General features: G+C 40.9%; 1 protein-coding gene across 2 annotated transcripts in view; it reads left to right on the top strand.

Moving 5' to 3' along the window:
* Positions 1-26,686, top strand: part of LOC140479920 (zinc finger FYVE domain-containing protein 9-like) — a 118,823-nt gene that overhangs the window by 19,544 nt on the left and 72,593 nt on the right. For both annotated transcript variants that reach the window (XM_072574297.1, XM_072574298.1), the window contains exon 2: positions 21,715-21,829. In XM_072574297.1, the coding sequence (XP_072430398.1) occupies positions 21,760-21,829 (70 nt within the window). In that variant the 5' untranslated portion in view covers positions 21,715-21,759. The remainder of the gene's footprint in view (positions 1-21,714; positions 21,830-26,686) is intronic.

The raw sequence follows: 26,686 nt of genomic DNA on the forward strand, positions 1-26,686 counted from the left end.
TGTGTGGCTCTTCTTAATTATGCTGCTTCCCAGTGATTATGAGCAGGCTGTTTTTCAGGAGATGAAGCAGAATTTAATCTGAGCCAAATGATGCTCTTCAGGAATAATGGAAGGTTGACTGAGAGCAGAAACTCTTATCTGTTCAGTACATCAAACTAGTAATTAACAGGCTTCTTCCTCTGTATGTCATTAACCACATAAACCAGCCAACGTTTTGGAATGCATACAATTAGAACAAGAAGCAAATAACAACAATACAGCACAGAAAAAGGTCCTTTTGGCCCACCGAGACTTTGCTGACACATGATGCCTTTTGCCTCAGTGTGGTCAATATCTCTATTCTTTGCATATTCATATATCTGCCCAAATGCCTCTTAAACATTGCTATTGCATCTGCCTTCACTGCCAGCGCATTCTAGGCACTTAACCACCCTCCTCTATTTAAAAATTTTTAAAAAACCTTCTCACAGTGCCTTTAGCAACTTTTTACTTTGAACTATTGTCCCTTTGTAATTTGCATTTCTAGAATCGTACAGTGCAGAAGAAGTGCTTTGTCCCTTCGAGTCTGCACTGACATGAGAAACATATGACTTTCAACCTAATCCCATTTACTAGCACTTGGCCCACAGCCTTGAATGTTATGATGTGCTGGCTTTGTGTGGGAAATCGTATCTCTCAAATTTGAGTTTGATTTTTTTTTTGAAGCTGTGACCAAGAAGCTAGATGAAGTGTTAGATGTTGATCTTGTTCGTTAGCAAGGCTTTCAACAGTGTTCCACGCAGTAGACTGGTTAGTAAGATCATATGGGATCCAGGGAGAGCAAGCCAATTGGATACAAAATTGGCTTGATGATCGGAGAAAGGGTGGTGGTGGAAGGTGGTTGTTCGGACTGGAAGCCTGTCACCAGCAGTGTGCCACAAGGATTGACACTGGGTCCACTGTTTTTCATTTATATAAACCATTTAGATGAGATTATAGGAGGCATGGTTTTGTGAATGGCATCAAAGTTGGTGGTATAGTGGTCAGTGAAGAGGTTTTCTAACAGGTAGCTGATCCAGTGGGCCAAGGAATGACACTTGGAGTTTAATGCATATAAAGATGAGGTGTTGCATTTTGGTAAGACACATTGGTGCAGGACTTGCAGAGTGGATGGTAGGTACTTGGATAGTATTAGTGAATTAATATTAGCAAGACGAGGTGTACAGGTACATAGTTCCTTGAAAGAGGTGTGAGAGGTTGACAGGGTGGTGAAGGAAGTGTTTGGCATGCTTGCCTTCATTGTGCAACTTCAGTGCTTTGAGCAATCATAACATATCACTATAAAGGCTACATATGGAGTTCTGCATATCCTTGGAGTACTGCATACCCTGCTATAGGAAGGATGTTATTGAACTGGAAAGGGTGCTAAAAAGATTTACAAGGATGTTACCAAGACTTGAATGTTTGAGTTATAGGTAGAAACTGGATAAATTAGATTCCCTACAGTATGGAAACAGGCCCTTTGGCCCAACAAGTCCACACCGGTCCTCTGAAGAGTAACCCTCCGAGACCCATTGCCTACATTTACCCCTGACTAATGTACCTAACACTGGGCAATTTTTAGTATGGCCAATTCATCTGACCTACACATCTTTGGATTGTGGGAGGAAGCCGGAGCAACTGGAGGAAATTCACGCAGACACGGAGAACGTGCAAACTCCACACACAGTCGCCTGAGGCTGGAATCAAACCTGTGTCCCTGGTGCTGTGAGGCAGCAGTGCTAACCTGAGCCACCTTGCTGCCCTAGAGGCTGGGACATTTTTCCCCCTGGAGTGTCGAAGGCTTGGGTGACATTAGAGGTTTATGAGGGGCTTGGATAAGGTTAATAGCCAAGGACTTTTCTCCAGGTCAGAGGAGTCCAAAACAAGAGGGCATTCATTTTAAGATGAGAGGGGAAGGATTTTAAAGGGGTCTGAGGGACAGCTTTTTTTGTGCAAAGGGTGGTGTATGTATGGAACGAGCTGCCAGAAGAAGTGGGACAGGCAAATACAGTAATAGCATTTCAAAAGACATTTGGACAGGTACATGGATGGAAAAGGTTTAGAGGAATATGGGCCAAGAGCAGGCAAATGGAATTAGTTCAGTTTAGGAAATTTGGTTGATATGGATGAGTTGGGCCAAGGAGTCTGTTTCTATACTGTATATGTCTGTGAATCTTAAGTGCTCATCCATGTACATTTTAGAAGGATCTGAAGTAATTTGCCTCAACCACCGCATTACAGACTGTCGTCGTCGTCGTTGTCGTCGTCATCATCATCCTCTAGGCAAAATTTTTCCTCACATCCTCCCCTAATCCTGTTGCTCCTCACCTTGAACTTGTCTCCTTGTGACTGACCTTTCCCATGAGGAACAGCTGCTTGTTATCCATTCTCTCCATGCCCCTAATAGTCTTGTATACCTTTTAACAGATTGCTCCTCAGTCTTCCCTCCTCCCGTGAAACCAACCCAACTCAGCACTGTCCCCATGACTTGTCCTACCTGCCTATCTTCCTTTTCCACCTGTCCACTCCACACTCCTCTCTCTGACCTATCACCTTCATCTCCACCCCCACTCACCTATTATACTCTATGCTACTTTCTCCCCACCCTTCAGGCACTCTGCCTCTTTCCTGATGAAGGGCTTTTGCCCGAAACGTCGATTTCCCTGCTCCTCGGATGCTGCCTGAACTGCTGTGCTTTTCCAGCACCACTCTAATCCAGAATCTGGTTTCCAGCATCTGCAGTCATTGATTTTACCCTGAAAGCAACCCAAGCCTATCCAACCTTTCTTCAAACTTAAATTTTCCATCCTATACAGTATCCTGATAAGTCTCCTCTGAGTTGCTTGCAGTGCAATTGCTCCTGAAATGTGGCAACCAGAACTGCACGAAATAATCTAGCTGTGGTCTGTACGACTCAAACTCTACTTCCCTGCTTTTAGAATCTGTGCCTTGATTAATAAAGGCAAATGTCCCATATGCCTTTTTCACCAATCTAAATAACATGCCATTCCACCTTCAGAGATCTATGGACAAGGCACACCACCTCACTTAATTACTGACCAATCTTCTGTTATCTGCAAACTTAGTGTTCAACCCATCCACACACCTGGTCACGAATGCAGCTTTCAATCATCACCCTCTGCCTCAGTTTTAGGAGACTATGTTGAATTCATTTTGTCAAAGGGTCCTGTGTCGCATGTGCATTTACTTTCTTGAAAAGCCTACCCATGTGGCACCTTGCCAAAGACTCTGCTCAAATCCATATGATACATCAACTGCATTATGTCCATCTGTGCAACTGGTCACCACCACAGAAAATTCAATTGCATGTTTGGTATAACCTTCCTCTGACAAAGTCATGCTGACTATCCCTGATCAGGCCTTGCCTTTCCCAAGTGGAGGTAGATCTCCTTCAGAATTGTTTTTGATAAGTGTTAAGCTTTTTTTTCCCCTGAGATTTGTACACACTTGATGCAGCTGCAACACCAACTTCTGTGAATAAGTAAAATTTATCAAGCTTTGGAGAGACCCTGACCACTCTTCGCCATGCTTGTGAGGCGTGTCCAGGGAAGCTCTCCCTGAACAAAGGAAACAGTCCTTTCTTTACACACAATCTTTACTTCACAGTTAGTAATGCTCACAAGACAACTCAGTCTAGTGCCACTCAAGACCCAATGCAGTGACCACCTCACCTCCAGAAACAATGTAATGCAAATCATCCCTTAATGGCCAGGTCTGGTGTGAATTATATTTATTTAACTACAGGGAATAGTCAAATTCCAACTGTAATGTTCTTGTTCATCCCCTATTCAGAAATCAATATGTAAATAGCAGGAAATGAAGATGTAAATAGCTTTTGAATAACTAGTAAATGGCCATGCCAATGCAAAGAGATGGGAATGTGATTTCCTTACAATCTTTCCTGCAAATCAGAGGCATCCCACCCTAGCCTTGGGACCTCCAGTTTCCTAAAGGTCAGCAGAGCAAACTAACTCTTTAATATCACAATAGTTTCACCACCAATGCGAGATACGTTGGTCTGTAGTTCTCTGGCATATCTCTATAGCTCCTCTTAAATACCAGAGCCACATTAGCTGTTTTTTCAGTCCTCTGGCACCTCCTCTTGGTCCAGAGAGGAATTAAAAAATTTGGGGTCAATGCCTCTGCAGTCTTCTCCCTTGCCTCCCACTGCAGTGTGGCAGACTATTCTTCTGGTCTTGGACATTTGTCCACTTGTTTAAAAGCCTGCCAACACCTTCAATATCTTATTATTCTCAAATTCAGTTTGTTCAAGTTTTATCTGGTGAAACTGCGACTATCCATTCAAAGTACGCCTATCCATGCTAACTACACCGCTCATAATTTTGTATACTTTGATCATGTCAGCCTTCATCCTTTGACATTTCAAGTGAAAACAAACCCCAAGTTTGTCCAGTTTCTCTTCATAGTTATGTCATCTCAAGTGTATGAGTTGTATCTGTAAGAGATTTGTTTTGTACTGTTTCTCTTGAAGAGTGGTGTTGTATACCATGGCCACACTTTCCCAGATGGTCAGTTTGCCTCAGCTCAGGGCCACACACTTCCCAGGAGCCTCATTCCTGATGATGGGCTTATGTCTGAAACCTCCACTCTCCTGCCTGATCTGTGCTTTTCCAGCACTATACTCATGACTGTTGTATACCTGGTGTCAAAGTGTCTGCTGCATGGAAAGTAGAGTAAATAGCTTTGGGGTTTTTAAGAAAAAAGTCGATGAAAGAATAGTGAGTAGGTGGAATCCGGCTCGCACAGACCCAGGCTTTTTAGTTTTGCTTTCAGATAATGAAGTTGGGGTTTTTGAGTTGAAGCTACTAGATATAGTGCTCTTTACTGCTACAAAAGTTTTGAGTTCTCCCTTTGCTTCTATAGTCTTCCTGACAGTGTACCTTATCCTGAATTGGAGGAGATAGTGAAGTAAATCTGTTTTGCTGATTCTGCTCTTGCCAAGGTTGTGTTTATGGGATGCTGCTATATTGAACAGTTTTCAAAAGTGAGGTGCTGGAAAGCTAGGGAGGTGAGGCAGCATCCAAGGAGCAGGAGGAGAGTCTAAATTTTGTGTATAAACCCTTCCTCAGGAATGTTGGTTGGGGGTGGGGGGGGAGGTGGGATGGGAAAGGAAAAGGGGCTGAGGTGGGGAAGGGGAATTACATAAATGTGCCGGTGGGGGAGGTAGCTGGGAAGATGATCAGTAGATGCAGGTGGGGGATGATAAGTCTGAGGGGACAGCGGAGTGGATAGGTGGGAAAGAGGATGGACAGATAGGACAATTCAAGAGGGTGGTGCCGAGTTGGAGGGTTGGGTCCATGATGAGGTGGGGGAAGGGGAGATGAGGAAACAGATGAAGTTGATGTTGATGCCATGTAGTTGGAGGTCCTAAGGTGGAAGATGAGGCTTTCTTCCTCTAGACATTGGGTGGCTTGAATTTGGTGGTAGAGGAGGCCCAGGGAATTAAATATTTAGCTCTTTCAAAATGCTTAACTAAAGTTATGACCAATTTTCTTTTCTTTTTTGTTTTGTATTGTAACTGTTGTGTAAGAATAAAGTGTGCTTTGCTTACAGCATAGTTTGGTCAATCAAATCGCATTTGGAGCACAGCACCTTAGCCTTGCCTTTAAATAAGTTAAAAACTGGTGTAAAGGCTATCTCTTTGATATGTTTTGAGGATGTTTGATCTGGTCAATAACACTTGTGCTATAATTTCCGTTAAGTACTCTGACAACAGTTCACTCATTCTAAAGGTTACTTATCATTAATACATTTTGCTTTGTTATCTGCAGAGTGATTACAATATCTAATAGCTAAAAATTAAGAAATATGTTGCAAGGTGAGGTTCTGTGTGTGTGTGTGTGTGATGAGCTGCCAGAGAAAATGCTGACGGCTGGTGCAATTTACAACACCCTTTTTTTTTAAAAGGGTATCTGGATGGGTATGTAAATAGGAAAGGTGTAGAGAGATATCGGTCACGTGCTAGCAAATGTGACAAGGATATCTAGTCAGTGCGGACGAGTTGGACCAAAGGGTCTGTTTCTGTACTGTACATCTGATTCTGACAGTGACAAATAGAGGAAGAAACAGGTAACCCATGTGCATGATCAGATATGCAAAATTTATAGTAAAGCAACTGCAGTTGCATTAACCTTGTTACCAAATGACCCAAAATCTCATTTCATTTATTTAAATGTTTGTTTACATTTAAAAAAAACTTTTCGATATTAGTTTTAGGCAATGAATGACTAATTTATCCCAAGCATAAATTAGCTGTGATGTTTAGCCACTCAGATGAACTATGTGGATCAGAAACATTATATGTTCAGTACTGTTTCTATTTCAGCTGATATAACTGTAGAAGCTTTATAATTTGGTTCTGTCAGTTCAAGAAGGAGAATTTGGTCAACATTTCTCCTCTTGGTTCTGTCTTGTACTCGATCCGGTCTAGCTTGCCTGTTCTCCTATCTATAGACGTGGGCCATTGGCTTGTGGACTTCCATGCCTTTCCCAAATGGCCAATGCCTATAGATAGGAGTACAGGCAAGCTAGACCGAATTCTTCTATAAATAAAAGTTGAAAAGATATTTCACACACTTACAACTGTTAAGACCAGAAATGAAAATTGTTCTCACTGATTTTCCTGCCTTCTTACCTGAAAATGCTAGTAAGAAAGAAAGCCGGAAAATTAGTGAGAACAGTTTTCATTTGTTTTGACAGTTGAAATATGTGAAATTTCTTCTCAACAACTACTTTTCATTACGTTTAAGATTCTTCTATAAATAAATGTTCAAATAACACCGGAGTGTCATCAAACAAAAATGTGATTTTTGAGTTGCATGTGGGGCTATTAGGCAGATGAAAGAACACTTCAAGTATCTTGAAGGTGAGACATATTTGAGGAGGGAATTCCAGAATTTAGAAATTAAACTGAAGTTCAGCAATTGAATGATTGAAGTTGGGGATGTTTAAGGCAGAATTTTAACAATGCTCCTATCTGTGTGCTAGAGGACTGGAAACAATTGGAGATTGGGATAGATGAAGTCATGGAAGGGTGTGTAAATAAAGAGCATGTTAAAATAGAGGTTTGCTTAACCAGGAGCCAGAATAGAACAGCAAGCACGTGATTGAAGAATATTTGGAATAGTGAGAGTTAGGATGTCACAACACTAAAGTTTTCCCTGAGACTGACACACTTACTGCCATGGTCACCTCAGTGCACCCACCACAGTTGGTGGAGCTTCTCCATTTTGTTCACCAGAATTGATCTTCCAGGTTCTGGCGCATTTAAAGAATTTAATGGCTGTCCTTGAACAATGCCTCGATGTGTAGCTGCCGCCTTTTCCCTTCTGCAGCTTCAACAATAGTCGCCAATGGTGCTGTGAAGCAGCCTGCCTCTGCTCGTTAGCAGCCATCCTTATTTGCTAAGAGTCCTACTTGGAGAGACTTTTTTTTCTCCTGATTCCCATTAATTCCATGCTTGCTGTGGTTCTTTGCCATGCTCTATCGAATATGACCTTAATGTGCAGGACTCATCTGTGTGCAGTCTCCTCTTACCTCTGGAGTTTAAGCTGTTTTATCCATGTTTGGACTAAGCTGTAATGAGGCTGGAAGCTGTGTGTCTTGTGGAAGCAAGACACAGAATAGCTTATTGCTAAGCAACTGCTCCTTGACAGCATTGTTGATGACACGTACCCTGACCACTGATGATCAAGAGTAGACTGAAGAGTTGGCTGGGTTGGATTTGACTTGCTCTCCATGTGCTGGACATGCTGGGGAAATTTTTTACATTGGAAAAAGTGAGGACTGAAGATGCTCGAATACCAGAGTTGAAAAATGTGCTGGAAAAACACAGCAGGCCAGGCAGCATCTGAGGAGCAGGAGAATCGACATTTTGGGCATAAGCCCTTCAGGAATCATTCCTGAAGAAGGGCTTATGCCCAAAACGTCGATTCTCCTGCGCTTCACATGCTGCCTGGCCTGTGTTTTTCTAGCACCACATTTTTTACATTGTCTGCTAGATTGCAGTTCAGACTGCAACAACTTGGCAATTGGTGTGGCTAGTCCTGGTGCACATCTTTGGTACTCTTGCTCGAATATTGTCCATGCCACAGCCATTGTAATATTTACTGCCTCTAGAGATATCTTGAATGAATTGAATTTACTGAATGCTGGCATCTGATACTGCAGATGTCTGTATGAAGCTGAGATGGATCACCCACTTGGCATGACTGGCTGAAGATTGTTGTCACTGCTTTGGTCTTCACTTTACAGTAGTGTGCTGAGCTTCCCCATCATTGAGGAAAAGTAATTTGTGGTGATGCCACCACCTCCAATGAATTGTTCAATTGTCCACCATATTCAACCTAATTCATCGGTTACAAAATCATTTAGAGCTATCTAGCATTTGCTGCTTATTCTACTTAGCATCCAAGTAATTCTGTTCGGTTGCTTCACCCAGGTTGATAAGTCATTTTTAGGTATGTGTGCTGCTGGCATGCCCACCTCGTTTATGATTGAACCAGAGTTTGTTTCCTGACTTGATGGCCATAGTGGAATGGGAAGTTATGGCAGGCCAAGAGGTTGCCATTATTGTAAAATTCTGCTGCCGATGGTCTACAGCACCCCATGAAGACCCAGTTTTGAGTTGCCTGATCTGTTTAAAGTCTACACTGTTTAATATTAGTGCCACACAACATGATGGATGGTGTCCGTCATGTGAAGACTGGATTTTGTCTCAACAGGGACTGTGCAATGGTCACTGTTCCTGGTCCTCCCATGGACAGATGCTTCTGTACCTGGCAAATTAGTGAGGATGAGGTCATGTATGTTAACTCTTGCTTCCCTCACCCCATTTGAGTGCTATGACCTTTCGGACTTGACCAGCTCTGTCCATAGTAATGTTACCAAGATACCTTGTCTGGTAGACATTGAAGATACCCACCCAAAGTACATTCTTCACACTTGCCACTTCAAGTGGTATTCATCATGGAAGTGTATTTATTCATTAGCCAAGATGGGGGCAGGAGGTTTTCTTGCCTAAGTTTGACCTGATGCGAGCAGACTTCATGGGTTCATGAGTCAATGCTGAGGACTGTCAGGCAACCCTTTCCTTGCCACATACCACTGTGCACCACCTCAGCTGTCTGTTCTGACAGTTGGACAACACTTACCCAGGGATGGTGATAGTGCTGGACATTTGTGTGTAAGGTGTGATTGAGTGAATGTGACTGTTAAACTGTTGCTTTGCTAGTCTGTGAAGCAGCTCTCCCTGTTTTGGCACTATTCCCCCAGATTTTGTTGAGAACTTTGGCACGGGACTGAATTTGTTATTGTCATTTCTGGTGTCTGTTAGTGCTGGGTGGTCTGTGTTTTTCACTTCCTCTTGAAATGTTTTAATGGTTGATACAACTGATTGGCTTGTTTGGCTATCTTGGAAGACAGTTAAGATTCAAGAACATTCCTCTGGGTCTGGAGTCACATGTTGCTTAGACCTGGTAAGTACAACAGTTTTCCTTTCCTAAAGCAAATTAGTGAATCAGATGGGTTTTGACAGCAGTCGACAATGGTTTCATGGTCATTATTAGACTTTTTAATTCCAGATTTTATTAGATTTAAATTCTGTCCTCCCTGATGGTAGGATTCAAACCAGAATGTTTATCTGTGTTGCTGAATTACTAGTCCAGTGACAATACCTTCTATACCATTACCTTCCCCAGATATGTTGTTGAATTCTTTTTGCACAAACCAATTTCTTTACTTGTTTCATCAGATTGCAAATTATATTTTTAAGGAAGGTTTTTAACATTGGCATTTGAGAAAATAATATCATGCCTAAAGTCTAAGGTCATTGAAGGTGGTGAGGATCTTGCTGAAATGCGCAAATTTATATACATACTTGATCCTGCAGGTGAAAGTCTGTAGTTCTACATGTCACTTACTTGACCCATGAGATTTCATTGAGACAGCATTTGGCATAACTGTACTCTTCAGTCAGATTTTAAAAATTATTTTGCTAGTAATACTTAACTAAAGTATCAACTTCACGTCTGAAAATAAGTTGATGCAAGTTCATAGCAAGTAAACATTTAAATGCTTTCATCGATCTGATTTTTTAAAAAAAGTTAATGTGACTTTGGAGAGATCTGCAAAGGATTAGTAAAGTCAGATTTGCAGTTGTAATTTTGTGCTGAAATCCCTATTTAAATTGCACAATTAAGGGCAGGGTGAGTATTTGAATTAGAATGCAGATTGTTTGAATACAGGTGAAAAATTAATGGATGCTAAAATCTAACTTGATATTGTTCACTTTCTTACCAATTTTAATATCGCTGGATGAAATTCAGTTAAGATGCCTGGGAATAGTTCCTGAAATTTTAAGGTTTTGATAGTGAAATGACACTTAAAACTAAAAGAAGCTAATTTAGCTTTAGCAAAATTCCAGATTTCATTTTTGATATCCTAACTGCTTCTAAAAAGGTCTGACGTGGAAACTAATCTATATTGCAGCAAAGATGATCACAAGTGATCCTTGAGCTTCTGGCTTAGAACATAGAACATAGAACATAGAACATAGAACATAGAACATAGAACATAGAACATAGAACATAGAACATAGAACATAGAACATAGAACATAGAACATAGAACATAGAACATAGAACATAGAACATAGAACAATACAGCACAGAACAGGCCCTTCGGCCCACGATGTTGTGCCGAACTTCTATCCTAGATTAAGCACCCATCCATGTACCTATCCAAATGCCGCTTAAAGGTCGCCAATGAATCTGACTCTACCACTCCCACGGGCAGCGCATTCCATGCCCCTACCACTCTCTGGGTGAAGAACCCACCCCTGACATCTCCCCTATACCTTCCACCCTTCACCTTAAATTTATGTCCCCTTGTAACACTCTGTTGTACCCGGGGAAAAAGTTTCTGACTGTCTACTCTATCTATTCCTCTGATCATCTTATAAACCTCTATCAAGTCACCCCTCATCCTTCGCCGTTCCAACGAGAAAAGGCCGAGAACTCTCAACCTATCCTCGTACGACCTACTCTCCATTCCAGGCAACATCCTGGTAAATCTTCTCTGCACCCTCTCCAAAGCTTCCACATCTTTCCTAAAGTGAGGCGACCAGAACTGCACACAGTACTCCAAATGTGGCCTAACCAAAGTCCTGTACAGCTGCAACATCACCTCACGACTCTTGAATTCAATCCCTCTGCTAATGAACGATAATACTCCATAGGCCTTCTTACAAACTCTATCCACCTGAGTGGCAACCTTCAAAGATCTATGTACATAGACCCCAAGATCCCTCTGTTCCTCCACCTGACCAAGAACCCTACCATTAACCCTGTATTCCGCATTCTTATTTGTTCTTCCAAAATGGACAACTTCACACTTGGCAGGGTTGAACTCCATCTGCCACTCCTCAGCCCAGCTCTGCATCATATCTAAGTCCCTCTGCAGCCGACAACAGCCCTCCTCACTGTCCACAACTCCACCTATCTTTGTATCATCTGCAAATTTACTGACCCACCCTTCGACTCCCTCATCTAAGTCATTAGATGATCATCTAAGTCTGTCGGCATTACCTATTTTAGGGATGAAAATGCAAGAAACAAAATTTAAAATTTTCAAATGTTGTCTTGAATGGCATTTCATTGTAACTCTCTCTCTTCTCCCCCCCCCCCCCCTCCACCACCACCACCACCAACACACACAATCAAGGAAAGTAGATCTATAAATTTAAGATGCAACCACTTACACTAAATGAGCATCAAATGAGTTTTTTTTCATTCCATCAAATCTTCATGTTTATGAATCCCCACATGCCATATCGCCTTCTGACCTAATAAAAAAGTATCAATCCTTAGATTTCTTTGCTTTGAATTCCCATAGCCAACTACAATCTAACTGATGGGAATGTTACACCTTGGAAATGTTACATTATATTTGCCAAAGTCTTTCACAACTTTTAAAAGACAAATATACCTACTTTATTTCAATGTACCTGTTCTTTTTCATAATTAACCTATTGGAATACTAGCATTCATTTACATTAAAATGCTGACTAGGTTTGTAATCATTATGTTTAGAATGATAAAAGGATTAAATAGGGCATAGGGGTATTCATAGGGGAATTTTCAAGTGAGCTAAGTCTTAAAATTAGTGAATGAAGCAATTGAAGAGTGAAATTATACCCATTTACAACATTAGAAATTTCTAAACTGCTCTCCAATTGTTTCCCTTCCCACCCAAGAATAAAAATGAGATACTTTCATCAAGGGAAATGAGAAAAGTCTATTAGACTTGGGGTTAACTGGTTCTCTTCCCACAGATGCTGCCAGATCTGCTGAGTTTCGCCAGCACTGAGCTTCAGATTTCCAGCATCTGCAGTACTTTACTTAATTTCACCATTGAGCTCATTCCAAATTCCTGTAAGCTATTGAAGTATTGATAAATGTATGAACAAAGGTGCAATGATGTCTCAGTCTCAACTGACCTGACAACAAAATATCCCATACTCAGATTCTCAATTTCTTCCAAACATGTTTTCAAGTGATCTTTAAATTCATGACCAAGTCACGAAGAAGAAACAACCTTCTGGCATTCGTCATCATCAAAACCCTCCAGAAGTTTTTTTAAAATGCACTTCTAGTTAAGTTCTCCTCTTACCCTTTACAGCTCCGAAAAGTTAGTCTCATCACAAACATTGAACTTTCCAGCAGTTTTAAAAAAAATTCTCCCTTTACAAATGGCAAAATATAAAAGATCTTAAAATTAAAAAAAGGGGGAACTTGGACATAAAGCTATTTCTCCAAACTGAAACTTAATGTGGCTAAGAGATCCAGATGACATGAAGGCAGAAATCCAAAGAGTTAACACTTTTTTAAAAATAAAGGTATCTCTCGGAAAAAGGAGACAGAGACTAAACTGCTACTGCTATGGAGAAGCCGATGTTTGTTTAGGCTATCAACAAGCAGGGTGCTTGTGATAGTTTGGCTTTTGCTCAGAAGAACAGGATAGATGAGGCTCTCAAAGTAGGTTGCAAGGGCACACTTTTCAGACAGAAATTGTATCTGGTAAAATGTAGGCTGAGTGGAATATATTTTGATGACCACTGAAGTTTTTGTCATGGTGCAGTGGGCACAGGCGCCCGAGTGTGACTGTGGAAGTGTTCTTATAATATACACACCTGCAAGAAATCCATGCATTTCTTTTTTTAAAAAAAAGTGCTCCATAAGACATTCTGTTAAAAATCACAACACCAGATTGTGATCCAACAGGTTTATTTGAAAGTGCAAGCTTTCAGAGTGCTGCTCTTTTGTTGGGTAGTTAGTGAAGCAAGATCCTAAGACAGAGATCCTGCCCCACAAGCTATCTGTGTGGAAGTAACAACACTCAAAGCTCACACATTAAAAAAAACCAGTTGGACTGTAACCTGCTGTGGGTCACTTCCAACTTTGTCCACCCCAATCCAATACTGGCACCTCAACATTCAGGATTCTGGACAGAATATGCAAGGAGAAACTATTCCTGCTCAGAACATGATCTAGAACAAGACAGAGTCATGGAATCAAACCTATGCTGTACAGCTCTCAGTCCACTCATCCATGCCGACCAGACATCCTAAATTAATCTAGTCCCATTGGGCATTATTTGGTCTATATCCCACCAAACCCTTCCTTTTTGGTATACCCATCCAGATGCTTTTTAGCTGCTTTTGCTAAAGCTAAAAGACACTTGGATTTCAAGGACTGGAAATCCTGAAGTTTTAGGTTCCACCTGGCATGCAGCAGTTACTTGGGAACACCACCATCTGCAAGTTCCCCTCCAGGTGACATGCCACCTTGCTTGGAGCTACATCGCTGTTCATAACTGTAGCTAGGTCAAGATTGTGGAACTCTCCCCTAATAGTATTGGGGGTCTACCTAAACACCAAGGAGTTCAATTCTCGAAGGTTCATCACTACCTTCTAGAGGACAATTGGGATGGACAGTAAGTTCCAGACAGCCAGTGATTCTCACATTGTGTGAACAAATTTTAGAAAATGACCCCATTTTGGATTTGTAGTTTTCCACAATGTTGAAATTTTAAGTACCGTTGCTAGATTGATCCTTGATTTTCAAGTTATATTTGTTTTATGTAAAAGTAAATCTGGTTTAGCTTTCAATTTGCTTTTAGTTTTGTAATGTAATCTTTTTGTATGAGATTCTATTAAGATGGATCTGTAGTGAATCAGGCAGCCTTAAGCTAAACTTTGTTCTTAAATTTAGATAAATATAACCTTTTTTCCCCACTTAAATTTTAATTGCGGGACCTCCTATTGATATTAAGTGGATAGAGCAAGGACAAAAGCAAGGATGTTGCCATAAATAATCTGAATGAAGCATTTGTTTGGTCTTTATTGGAGTATTGTCCAAATCTAGTCAACGTGGTAAATAATGAAGGCGGCATTTGGTATGCTTTCCTTTATTGGCCCGTGTATTGATACAGGAGTTGGGAGGTCATGTTCCGGTTGTACAGGACGTTGGTTAGGCCACTTTTGTTGGAATATTTTGTGCGATTCTGGTCTCCTCCTTCCTACTGGAAAGATGTGTTGTGAAACTTGAAAGGGTTTAGGAAAGATTTGTAAGGATGTTGCCAGGGTTGGAGGATTTGAGCTATAGTGAGAGGTTATTGAGGCAAGGGCTGTTTTCCCCGGAGTGTCGGAGGTTGAGGGGTGACCTTACAGAGGTTTATGAAATTGAGGGGCATGCGTAGGATAAATAGGCAAAGTCTTTTCCCTGGGGTGGGGGGAGTCCAGAACTAGAGGGCATAGGTTTAGGGTGAGAGGGGAAAGATATAAGGGGGACCTATGGGCAACCTTTTTTTTTTCAGAGGGTGATACGTATATGGAATCGGCTGCCAGAGGAAGTGGTGGAGGCTGGTATAATTGCAACATTTCAGAGGCATCTGGATTGGGTATATGAAAAAGAAGGGTTTGGAGGGATATGGGCCAGGTACTGGCAGGTGGGACTAGATTGGGTTGGGATATCTGGTCAGTATGGACGGGTTGGACTGAAGAAGGGCATGTTTCCGTGCTGATTCCCTCTTGATTTTATAAACTTCTATCAGGTCACCCCTGAGCCTCTGCTCCAGGGAAAACAGCCCCAGCCTATTCGCCCTTTTCCTACAGCTCAAATCCTCCAACCTTGGCAACATCCTTGTAAATCTTTTCTGAACTCTTTCAAGTTTCACAACATTTCTGATAGGAAGGAGACCAGAATTGCATGTAATATTCCAACAGTGGCCTAATCAATGACCTGTACAACAGCAGGATGACCTCCCAACCCCTGTACTCAATACTCTGACCAATAAAGGAAAGCATTCCAAATGCTGCCTTGAGTATCCTATCTACCTGCGACTCCACGTTCAAGGAGCTATGAACCTGCACTCCAAGGTCTCTTTGTTCAGCAACACTCCCTAGGACCTTACCATTGTGTATAAGTCCTGCTAAGATTTGCATTCCCAAAATGCAGCACCTCGCATTTATCTGAATTAAACTCCATCTGCCACTACTTCTCAGCTCATTGACCCATTTGATCAAGATCCTGTTGTAATCTGAGGTAACCTTCGCTGTCCACTACACCACCAATTTTGATGTCATCTGCAAACTTACTAACTAAACCTGTTATGCTCACATCCAAATCATTTATAGAAATGATTGAAAAGTAGTGAACCCAGCAATGATCCTTGTGGTACTCCACTGGTCACAGGCCTCCAGTCTGAAAAACAACCCTCCACCACCACCCTCTGTCTTCTACCTTTTTGAGCTGGTTTTGAATCCAAATGACTAGTTCTCCCTGTATTCCATGACATCTAACCTTGCTAACCAGTCTCCCATGGGGAACCTTGTCAAATGCCTTACTGAAGTCTATATAGATCACGTCTACCATTCTGCCCTCATCAGTCCTCTTTTTTTTGAGTCAAAAAAAAAACTCAATCAAGTTTGTGCAATATGATTTCCCATGTCAAAGCCATGTTGACTAGCCCTAATCAGTCTTTGCCTTTCCACGTTTTTAAATTGTGGTACCACGGTAGCCATCCTCCAGTCTTCCAGCACTTCACCTGTGACTACCGATGATAGAAATATTTCAGTAAGAGGCCCAGCAATCACTTCCCTAGCTTCCCACAGAGTTCTCGGATATACTCAATCAGGTCATGGTCACCTTTTATGCATTTCAAGATATCCAGCACTTCCCACTCTGCAATATAGACATTTTTCAGGATGTCACCATCTATATCCCTACATTCTATATCTTCGATCTCCTTTTCCACAGTAAATACTGATGCAAAATACTCGTTTGGTATCTTCCCCCGTCTCCTGCAGCTCCACACAAAGGCTGCCTTGCTGATCTTTGAGGGGCCCTATTCTCTCCCTAGTTCCTCTCTTGTCCTTAATGTATTTGTAAAAACCCTTTGGATTCTCCTTAATTTTTTTTGTTTGAAATGAAAATTTTCCAGGGCTATGGAAGAAACATGAAGCAGGGGAACTAAGTGAGTTGCTTTTGCAGGAAGTCGGCATGGGTACAGTGGAATGGAAAGCTCTCTTCTATGCTGGAACTGTTCTAGGTTCTACTGATGGATTTACGTGGCTTCTATTATTGACATGACTTAGTCCCTTTTTTTAAACCATGGCTGCAGGTGTTGCTTCCTTAAAGACAGTCTGCATTTCCATGATCATAAATTCTGCATTGTGCTCGTTAAAGGCTACTCTGCTTCAGTTGTAATTGGGGTGGAAAGAATGATTTTGTATAAATAGTGTTATAGCATTTTTATTCATTTATGGGCTGTTGACATCTCTGAGAGCAACATTTATTGCCCTTGAAGTGGAGGTGATGGTAGTGAGCTGCATTCTTGAATCTCTGCAGTCCTTGGGTCTTGGTGAAACAGTGTAGATAGGGAGGGAGTTGGGGACAGCAGTGAAGGAACAGTGATATAGTTCTGAGGTGCTGATGTCCCCAAGTGTCTGATACCCTTTTCCAAGTAGAAGATAGTTTGAGAATATTCCTATTAGCCCGATGATGCTTCTAGAATTCTTTTCAATGTAAACTTCTTGAAAGAATGCCAAGTTCTAAGTTTTAGAAACATCACTGGGCTAATTCTGTGGGAATATTCTTTGTGCTCAGGACCGTGGAATTTTAGGATTTTGTTTTATTGATTTGAGACAGTTAGCTAACTTAAGTCACTGAAATTGTTGTGTATCAAGAAGGCCAAGTCATCATTTGGAGCCAAGTGGAGGGCAAGAGTACTACTTGGTTTATTTTGACAGGCAGGAGGCTGGAAGAACACAGCAAGCCAGGCAGCATCAAGAGGTGCAGATGTCCATGTTTTGGGTGTAACCCTTCTTCTGATACGTCAACTTCTGCACCTTCTGATGCTGACTGGCTTACTGTGTTCTTCTAGCCTCCTACCTGTCTACTTTGGATTCCAGCATTTGTGATTTTTTTTTTGTCTCTAACCAGGTTTATTTCAACAGCATTTGAGAATCTTAAGGACTGATTTTTGGATAAGTTCTTTCAGAGATTAATGTCCTGTGATAGTTTGTTTTTAAAGGTGCCTTAGATGGATGACAATTTACAATGAATATGCTTACACATGTTGAACTACAAGGTTTGTTACATGTTTCTGGTGAATTTGCTGGAAATTGGAATTTTTTTTTTCTGTACCTAATAGCATTTACTTTGATATGGATTAGGTTTTAAGTTTTTTTTTAATTTAGTTGGAGTGAATGTGTAATTTGCAATTCATATTAAGTACTGTGCATTTGGATTCTAGGTTAACAAAACTAAATTGATCGAGAAACACCGTTGAAAGTATAAAGTCCTGGATATTTCTCCTGGATAGAGAATTCTCCTGGATAGAGACTGCTTTGAGAGCTTAACACATTTAGCTTTGTCATAATTGGCATGAATGTTTGCAAGTAACAGCCATTCGCTTGAATACTGCCAAAGGAAAATGAGACTGGGGAGGAAATGCAGGTCATAGGTCTTACTAACAAAGTTGAAATTAGAATTAGATTCGGAACAGTAAATGGAAGATTAACATTAGAAAAATAGTACTGGGAAGCATGTTGCAGATATTAAGCCTCACGTTTGATTAAATGTTAATTAATTATATATTTCTACCTATACCTTTAGCACATTACATTTTATTTCAAAAACATAAAGCGTTATATGTTGACAGACTTGTTGACAAATGCTTGCACCATCAGGCATAAATGGCATAGTGGCTATGGATCTGTTTTGATATTCTTGATTTAGAATAAATTCTATTGCTTCATTGGGTGTAGGCACAACTGGCAAAGCCATAATTTGTTGCACATTCCAAGTTTCCCTGGAATTGAGTGGCTTGCTGATCCACTTGAGGGCATTCTGCCATGGGTCTGGCACCACATGTTGGCCAGACCAAGTCAAGGTTGCAGGATGAAAGTAGTTTTTTTTTAAGCTTTTCTTGAAATTTTCTTGAGGGCTATCAGTTTTTGATTTTCAGTGACTAAGTTTAGGTTTTCAGGGCCTCCTTTTTTCACTCTCTCTAACTCCATCATTATTAAGTGATACAGTCACCTAATTCTTTATCTGTGCCGATTAAGTATTTTAACACTCAAAAGCAGGGTCAGAGGAAGTTATCAATATCTTTTGGCAATTATCAATTCTTAAACCTAAAGCTACAAAACCTAATGAAAGCATTGTGTTTGGACACTACAGTATTTAAATTGGCATAAGACGTTAGGCATAATTTAGTAACCATCTTTTCAAAATAGGTTTGTGTCTCAGGTATGTCAGTTAGCATACCTCTCTCAAACTAATGTATTTCCATTGCACATGAGCAAAACCAGAAGATTTTACTGAGTGGTTGTTACCTTTTTTTAAAAACCCAAATCTCCTGATTTCAGTCTCCTGATTTTAATTCTGCTGTTAACTGTATGCATTATAAAACCATTTTCTCCATATAATAGCTTTTGAATGTATGCAACCTTGAAGTAGAGATTCCACATTTATTAGGTTTTTTCCGAGGTTTTGCACATGATATGCAATTCACACACACACCAACCTCTGCAAATAGTTAAAGTTTATTGAAGCTTGTATGAGCTAGGTGACCCTCCCTCCTCCTCCTCCTCCTCCTCTCCTCCTCCCCCTCCGCTCTTTCCCCCCCTCCCTCCCTCCCTCCCTCCCTCCCGGCATGCAAGGTTGAGTCAAAGTGAGGCCCTGAACGAAGAAAACACATCCCCTTTAGACAGGTCAGTTGGCCATGCTTACAGGTACTCTGACCACTCCCCATAGTCACATGCCATTCAAGACAATCACCTGTTACCCCAGGTATAGTAGCAGTATGAGATCATCCTCTGAGATAATGCAAATGCTAATAGCCTAATCTTGGGAAATCATCAGGCAGACGATTTCCTGACTGTTTCCCAACACAATGCAGGTCCGACATACCTCTGGCCAGAAAGCATTTCTGAATGGAAGCGATAGTTTAACTTGACAGTAGCAAGTGGGAGAGTAGGAGCAAATTACTGTGTAATTGGGTATGGGTGACTTGCATTCTTGTTGTCCCCACCCAAAGAGTGCAGTTTAAACCTTTATTATATCAATGTCTAGAGCGTCCCTTTTAACATTACACATTCATTTGCCATGTGTTCATTATCTGTGATTTTTTTTTTAGTTTTTCTGGCTCCTAGTTAGTTGAGCATTTATTTGTTGATGACGGGTCCAAATTTTTCTCTTCCATACTATCTCCTTTCGCCTATCTGTCAGCTCCCTCTTCTCCCACCCTCTGTACCACTTGCAGCTGCCTGCTCTTTTAAATCACATGCACCCATCATTTTCTTTCAATCCTCCTTTGTCACACTATCCTGATAGCCACTTTTTCTTTCTCTCGTCACCTCAGCAGAATTACTTAAATTTTAACTTTCAGCAACTGTTGTGGGGTTTGAAGCAGTATCTCCATGGTGCTTAGCCCAGGTCTCTAGGTTTTATTCCATCCTTTCATTTTTTTTTTAACCCACCTTTTATAGCAGGTCCTGTTATGACATTTAGCATAGTCCCCCATTCTCATGTACTTCTAGGCCCATTGAGATGGCTTTAATTTAGCATAGCTAACCTATTTCCTCACTCTTGGTTCTTATTATCTTTTATTCAGCTTTTCTATCTTGGCCTGCTATCCATATTCTACTTGCTCCTTTTCATATCTGTGTCCACTGATGTGTAACCCCCTCCCTCAATTCGATTTCAACATAACTATGTTTTGCTTTGCTACTAACAGTTCTGATGATGAGTCACTGGATTTGAAACTTTACCTTTTTTGTTCCACTGCTGCTGACCTCCTGAGTTTCTTTAGCAACTTCTGGTTTCTGTTACAAATCTCCATAGTTCTTTTGTATTATTCCTCCAGGTTTCTCGTTCAGTTGTAGCACTACTACACCAGTGACAAAACAATGAGCAGTGTTTCTCAAACTCTTTGTAATGTGACCCCATTTAAACACTTGAATGATACCCAAGATGCCAACAATCAGAAAATGGCAATAAGGTTGTGCAGTATCATTCAGTATCTAGTTATTAAAGTTTGCATTATGAATTGACAGATTTATATATTGTATAATATATTTTTGTAATTTATAACTAGTACTGAGACATGTACTTCATCTGAGCTACTGCAGCTCATGTGCTTTGGTCATGAATTAGAGGACTTGCATTCAGTATTGCTTATCCATAGCAACAGCACACTCCGGTTCCCTGAACGCTCTAACATCATAATGTGTTAATTTTCTACTGAGGATTTCAAATTACACAAAATATTTATAATCCCTGAGGCTGTAGTTCCACAGTGGATTCTACATCTTTTAAAATAAATGACAGAATTTAGCTGAATGTGAAGTCGTGCTCCTATCAATCTGGGTAAAGTGAAAAGTGCAGTGCTTCTGAATAGCTGTGGAACATATGCATAGGAATCACTGACCACTGAAATTTCATCAAGCTTTTGATATTTCCTGGTGAATGAGATTTGGCAAAACAGTGCTCATTTTGATTTGTGCCGTTTTGTAAATCATTTTGAGTACAGCACCACTAAATTAATGAAGTGAACACCCTAACCTGGAGTCATGTCCAATAGCAGGGTGATGCTTACGGTTCTGTAAATGACTCAAGTGGGGTTTTGGTTGTCTTAATTGGCTGTTCACTACCCAAGTGTGTTGCTGGTTTCATGGCAAGATCAAAGGATGAAAAGGAATATGCTGGGGGTGGGAAGACAAACCTGCCATTCACACCAGTTGCTGCCAAAGTTGTCTTTTGCTTGGTAAGGTTCCCCCTTTGGCAGCCCAGGCTGCTGAGCCTTCAGTAACCAATTGTGAACAATTAAAATAGAATATGCCCAAGATCTGAATTGGAGGAATGGATGATTTTTTGAGGCTGAAGGTAATTTCACAGATAAGGTGGGGGCCTGTGAGATTGTGGAGTGATTGAAAATGAGGGTTAGGAATTTAAAAGTAAAGTGTTATGTAACTTGAAGCTCAAGAAGTAGATACTGATGTGAAGCAACAGCAGATTAGATCAACTTGATTCATAAGTGAATAGAACATTGATACTGATAAAGGAATGTTTTTTTTGTATCTTAACAGGTTCAGATAGACTGAGGGTATTGTGCAGGTAGTGAATATTGGCAAATGGAGAACTATTTCCAGGCTGAGGCATTTAACCTGGACAAAGTGTTGGATGAATTTGAGCAGAATGAAGGTAAGTTAATTTCTTCAGATGTGTGTTAATGTTTTGCCTTTATCCTGGAAGGGGGTAGCCTCCCTCAGACTGTAGAGAATGGGACTAAATGCCCTAATGGTCAGGGCTATAGTTAGGTTCTTTTTCTTGAGATGCTTACACACTTGATGCAACTGCAGCATGCCAACTTCTGTGAACAGTCAAAATTTATTAAGCAAGTACAAGGTTTGGAGGATCGCTTAATACTCTTTGCAATGCTTGCGAAGCTTGTCAAGAGAAGCTCTCTGATCGAAGGAACCAGTTCTTCCTTTGTACAAAATCTCACATCACTGTCAGTTATGCCCACAAGACAACCCCCAGCCACTCCCCTATAGTCACATGCCACTCAAGACAGTGCAGTGTGACCTGATCATCTCCAGAAACCACCCCATAATGGCCAGATTTGTTGTAAATTGTTTTTTTAACTACAGGATGTGGTCAGAATTTTAACTGCAATGTTCTTATTGATTATGAATAGGAGAACTTTTTTTTACATTGTACCTGAAAGACTCAGAAACATATCACCCTACCCCCAGGGCATCCCATTTCTTGAAGGTCAACAAAACAAATTAACCTCTTAACATCCTAGCTGAACCAGTGAACTTCATTTATCTCATTTGAATAAGTGTATCGGCACTATCTACTCATTTCAATCCTGTAATTGCTCCCCTCGCCATTCCTTGAGTATTGACAACATGGCCATCTTGAGCTGCAGCTCCCAAGTGATTGTTCATCAGTATTCAGTGTGGAAATAGTCTCTGTGGAGAATCCAGAGCTTTGAATTAAGCTGTATTCAGACATTCCTTGACAAAAAAATACTTGTGTGGGTCAGCATGCCAACTTTAACTGGTCAGAGGGAGGAGGAATATGAGAAAAATAATGAATATTGAAGCAAGTGAACTTGGTCGTTTAATGGTTTGTATGTGGTTCATTGACTGGTTACTAATTAAAAAGGAGTCTATGAAAGGGATAGGACTGAACCCTGAATAAGTAGTAAAGTAATTGTCATCCAACAGCCTCCATTTCTATAAATTTGTGCAGTTTCTCAGTTTAAAAAGAAGAATAATGGTTTTAAAAAATTGAGTTCTTTTCTTTCACCACTGAAGCAGAACCAGTAGTAGCCTAAATTTTAGATAAACCATGTCAACTAGTCTCCGATTTAAGATGTTTTCTTTGCTGGTGTGCATTAAAAGGTTAGCATGTCTCATTTCTTCCTGTGCTGTAAATAAATTCTAGTTGTGTGTTGGAGACTTTTTACCTGCTACTTGAAGAGTTCACATTTGGCACCAGAGTTCTCAGTGATCAAGGTCTTTATGGTTTCACGTGTCTGATCAATGGTTCTGTGTTGGGTCTATTTTAACATTATTGCATATTGATCTCCTTAAAAGTTTGTTTCTCAATTTCTCTCTGACTATTAGGAAGTCTATAAATACAATCCCAATAAGGTGACCATCCCTTTCTTATTTCTCATTTCTACCCACATAACTTCCCTGGATGTATTTCCAGGAATATCCTCCCTCAGCACAGCTGTAATGCTATCACTTATCAAAAATGCCACTCCCCTTCCTCTCTTGCCTCCCTTTCTATCCTTCCTGTAGCATTTGTATCCTGGAACATTAAGCTGCCAGTCCTGCCCATCCCTGAGCCATGTTTCTATAATTGCTATGACATCCCAGTCCCATGTACCTAACCATGTCCGGAGTTCATCTGCCTTCCCTGTTAGGCCCCTTGCATTGAAATAATGCAGTTTAATTTATTAGTCCTACCTTGTCCCTGCCTGCCCTGACTGTTTGAATTGTTTCTGTTCTCAACTGTACCAGTCTCGATCAGCAAGGTGACCTTTGTGTGGAGCCGCTGAAAATGGAAGAGATACGAAATGAGTATTTTGCATCAGTGTTTACTGTGGAAAAGGATATGGAAGATATAGAAAGTAGTGAAATAGATGGTGACACCTTGCAAAATCTCCATATTACAGAGGAGGAAGTGCTGGATGTCTTGAAACGCATAAAGGTGGATAAATCCCCAGGACCTGACCAGGTGTAACCTAGAACTCTGTGGAAAGCCAGAGAAGTGATTGCTGAGGTATTTGTATCATCAATAGTCACCAGTGAGGTGCCGGAAGACTGTAGGTTGGCTAACGTGGTGTGCCACTGTTTAAGAAAGGTGGCAAGGACAAGCCAAGGAACTACAAACAAGTGAGCCTGACATCGGTGGTGGGCGAGTTGTTGGAGGGAATCCTGAGGGACAGGATGGACATGTATTTGGAAAGGGAAGGACTGATTTAGGGATAGTCATACATGGCTTTGTGCGTGGGAAATCATTTCTCACAAGCTTGATTGAGTTTTTTGAAGAAGTAACAAAGAGGATTGATGAGGGCAGAGTGGTAGATGTGACCTATATGGACTTCAGTAAGTTGTTCGACAAGTCCTCCCATTGGATCCTGATTTAGCAAGGTTAGGTCTCACGGAATAAATGGAGAACTAGCCATATGGACACAGAATTGGCTCAAAGGTAGAAGACAGAGGGTGGTGATGGAGGGTTGTTTTTCAGACTGGAGGCCTTTAACCAGTGGAGTGTCACACAGATTGGTGCTGGATCCTCTACTTTTTGTCATTTACATAAGTGATTTGGATGAGAGCATAAGGGGTACAGTTAGTAAGTTTGCAGGTGACACCAAAATTGGAGGTGTGGTGGACAGCTCAGAAGGTTACCATCAGATTACGATGGGATCTTGATCAGATGGGTCAATAGGCTGAGAAGTGGCAGTTGGAGTTTAATTCCGATAAATGTCAGGAGCTGCATTTTGGGGAAAGCAAGTCTTAGTAGGATACACTTAATGGTAAGATCCTAGAGTGTTGCTGAATAAAGAGACCTTGGAGTACAGGTTCATAGCTCCTTGAAAGTGGAGTTGCAGGTAGAGAGGATCGTGAAGAAGGCGTTTGGAATGCTTTCCTTTATTGGTCAGAGTATTGAGTACAGGAGTTGGGAGGTCATTTTGCGGCTGCACAGGACTTTGGTTCGGCCACTGTTGGAATATTGCGTGCAGTTCTGGTCTCCTTCCTATCGGAAAGATGTTGTGAAACTTGAAAGGGTTCAGAAAAGATTTACAAGGATGTTGCCAGGGTTGAAGGGTTTGAGCTACTGGGAGAGGTTGAATCAGCTGGGGGTGTTTTCCCTGGAGCGTCGGAGGCTGTGGGGTGACCTTAGAGGTCTACAAAATTGAGGGGCATGGATAGGATAAATAGATAGTCTTTTCCCTGGGGTTGGGGATTCCAGAGCTAGAGGCCATAGGTTTAGGGTGAGAGGGGACAGATATAAAAGAAACCTCAGGGGCAACCTTTTCACGCAGAGGGTGGTACGTGTATGGAATGAGCTGCCAGAGGAAGTGGTGGAGGCTGGTACAATTGCAACATTTTAAAATTCATCTGGATGGGTGTATGAATAAGAAGGGTTTGGAGGGATATGGGCTGGGTGCTGGCAGGTGGGACTAGATTGGGTTGGGATATTTGGTTGGCATAGATGGGTTGGGCCAAAGGGTCTGTTTCCATGCTGTACATCTCTGACTCTGTGACTCTGGATTGACATCGTAGCAATAATACTGCTAAACTGTTACCACCCCACATCTATAAAGTACATTCATTGTAGCAAACTAGATGCATCAAATGGATAATATACCAATTAATCCAGCACAATGGTTGGGATTAAAAGTTAAACTTCACAGATGTTTCCTGTAGTTTCATTAAAAGGCTTCTCAAAGTATGGTATGAGAGGAATACTGGTTTATCATTGCACTGCCAGCAGTACTCCCTCCATATCCCATCCACACCTTTGGGTAATCCCTGATTTAGGTGAATCGGAACAGAGGTGTTCTGTCAATTATCTCATTAACACTTATTCCTGAACACTTGAAACAAACAATCTGGTCACTTTTTATGTGCTGTTTGTGGAACCTTGCCATGTGTCAGTGCTATATTTTCAACATTACACCAGTCTTAAAAGTGTTTGTAAAGTTCTTTTTATTTAGTAAGTTTTCAATCCTTATGGTCCATCTCTGTCTGTCTCATAGAATCATACAGTACAGAAGAAGCTCTTCAGTCCATCAAGTCTACTGTCAAAGCTGTGCTTGTCCTTTCAAGCACTAGGCCCATAGCCTTGGATGTTATGATGTTTCACTTCCCAATCTGTAACTTTAATTCTTAATTTTACCATAACAATGATTGAAAGCTTAAAGCAAGCATTTATGTGCTTGATCATTGAACTCTGATCTGTATAATTTCCGTGTTTTGTTTTATTTCAGATTTCCACCCTGACATGTTGGTTTTATTAGTTATTAAAGTTGACAATAAAATCAAGAAATTTGATTGCCTTTCATTTTGGAACCTTAACAATTACTCAGTTGAAGAGTTGATGATGTAGTTCAAAAGTTATTTCTACTGATTGGCAATTTGGTAACTGCAGGGTGCATAAATTTAAGATTTATAGGAAGATGGGAGAAATATAAAGAAAATTATAGGAGTGTGGACAGTGTTACCAGAAATGGTGGAAGTGGAATCTAAAATAACTCCAAATGGATCTGGATACATATTTGCAAAATAATTGTTTTGGACCAGTATAGGAAAGAGTATAGAGAAGACATCCATTTCTGTAGGGACAAGAGTCAAAAGGACTATACTTGAATGGTAAGAAATAGCAGATGCTGCTGTGCAGGGGATCTGGGTGTACTTCTGCATGAATCACTGAAGGTTGGTCTTCAGGTGCAACAGGTAATTAAGACAACAAGTGGAATTTTGTCTTTCATTGCTAAAGGATTTGAGTTTAAAAGCAGGGAGGTTATGTTGC

The sequence above is a fragment of the Chiloscyllium punctatum genome, chromosome 7 (assembly GCF_047496795.1).
Source record: "Chiloscyllium punctatum isolate Juve2018m chromosome 7, sChiPun1.3, whole genome shotgun sequence".
Taxonomy (NCBI): domain Eukaryota; kingdom Metazoa; phylum Chordata; class Chondrichthyes; order Orectolobiformes; family Hemiscylliidae; genus Chiloscyllium; species Chiloscyllium punctatum.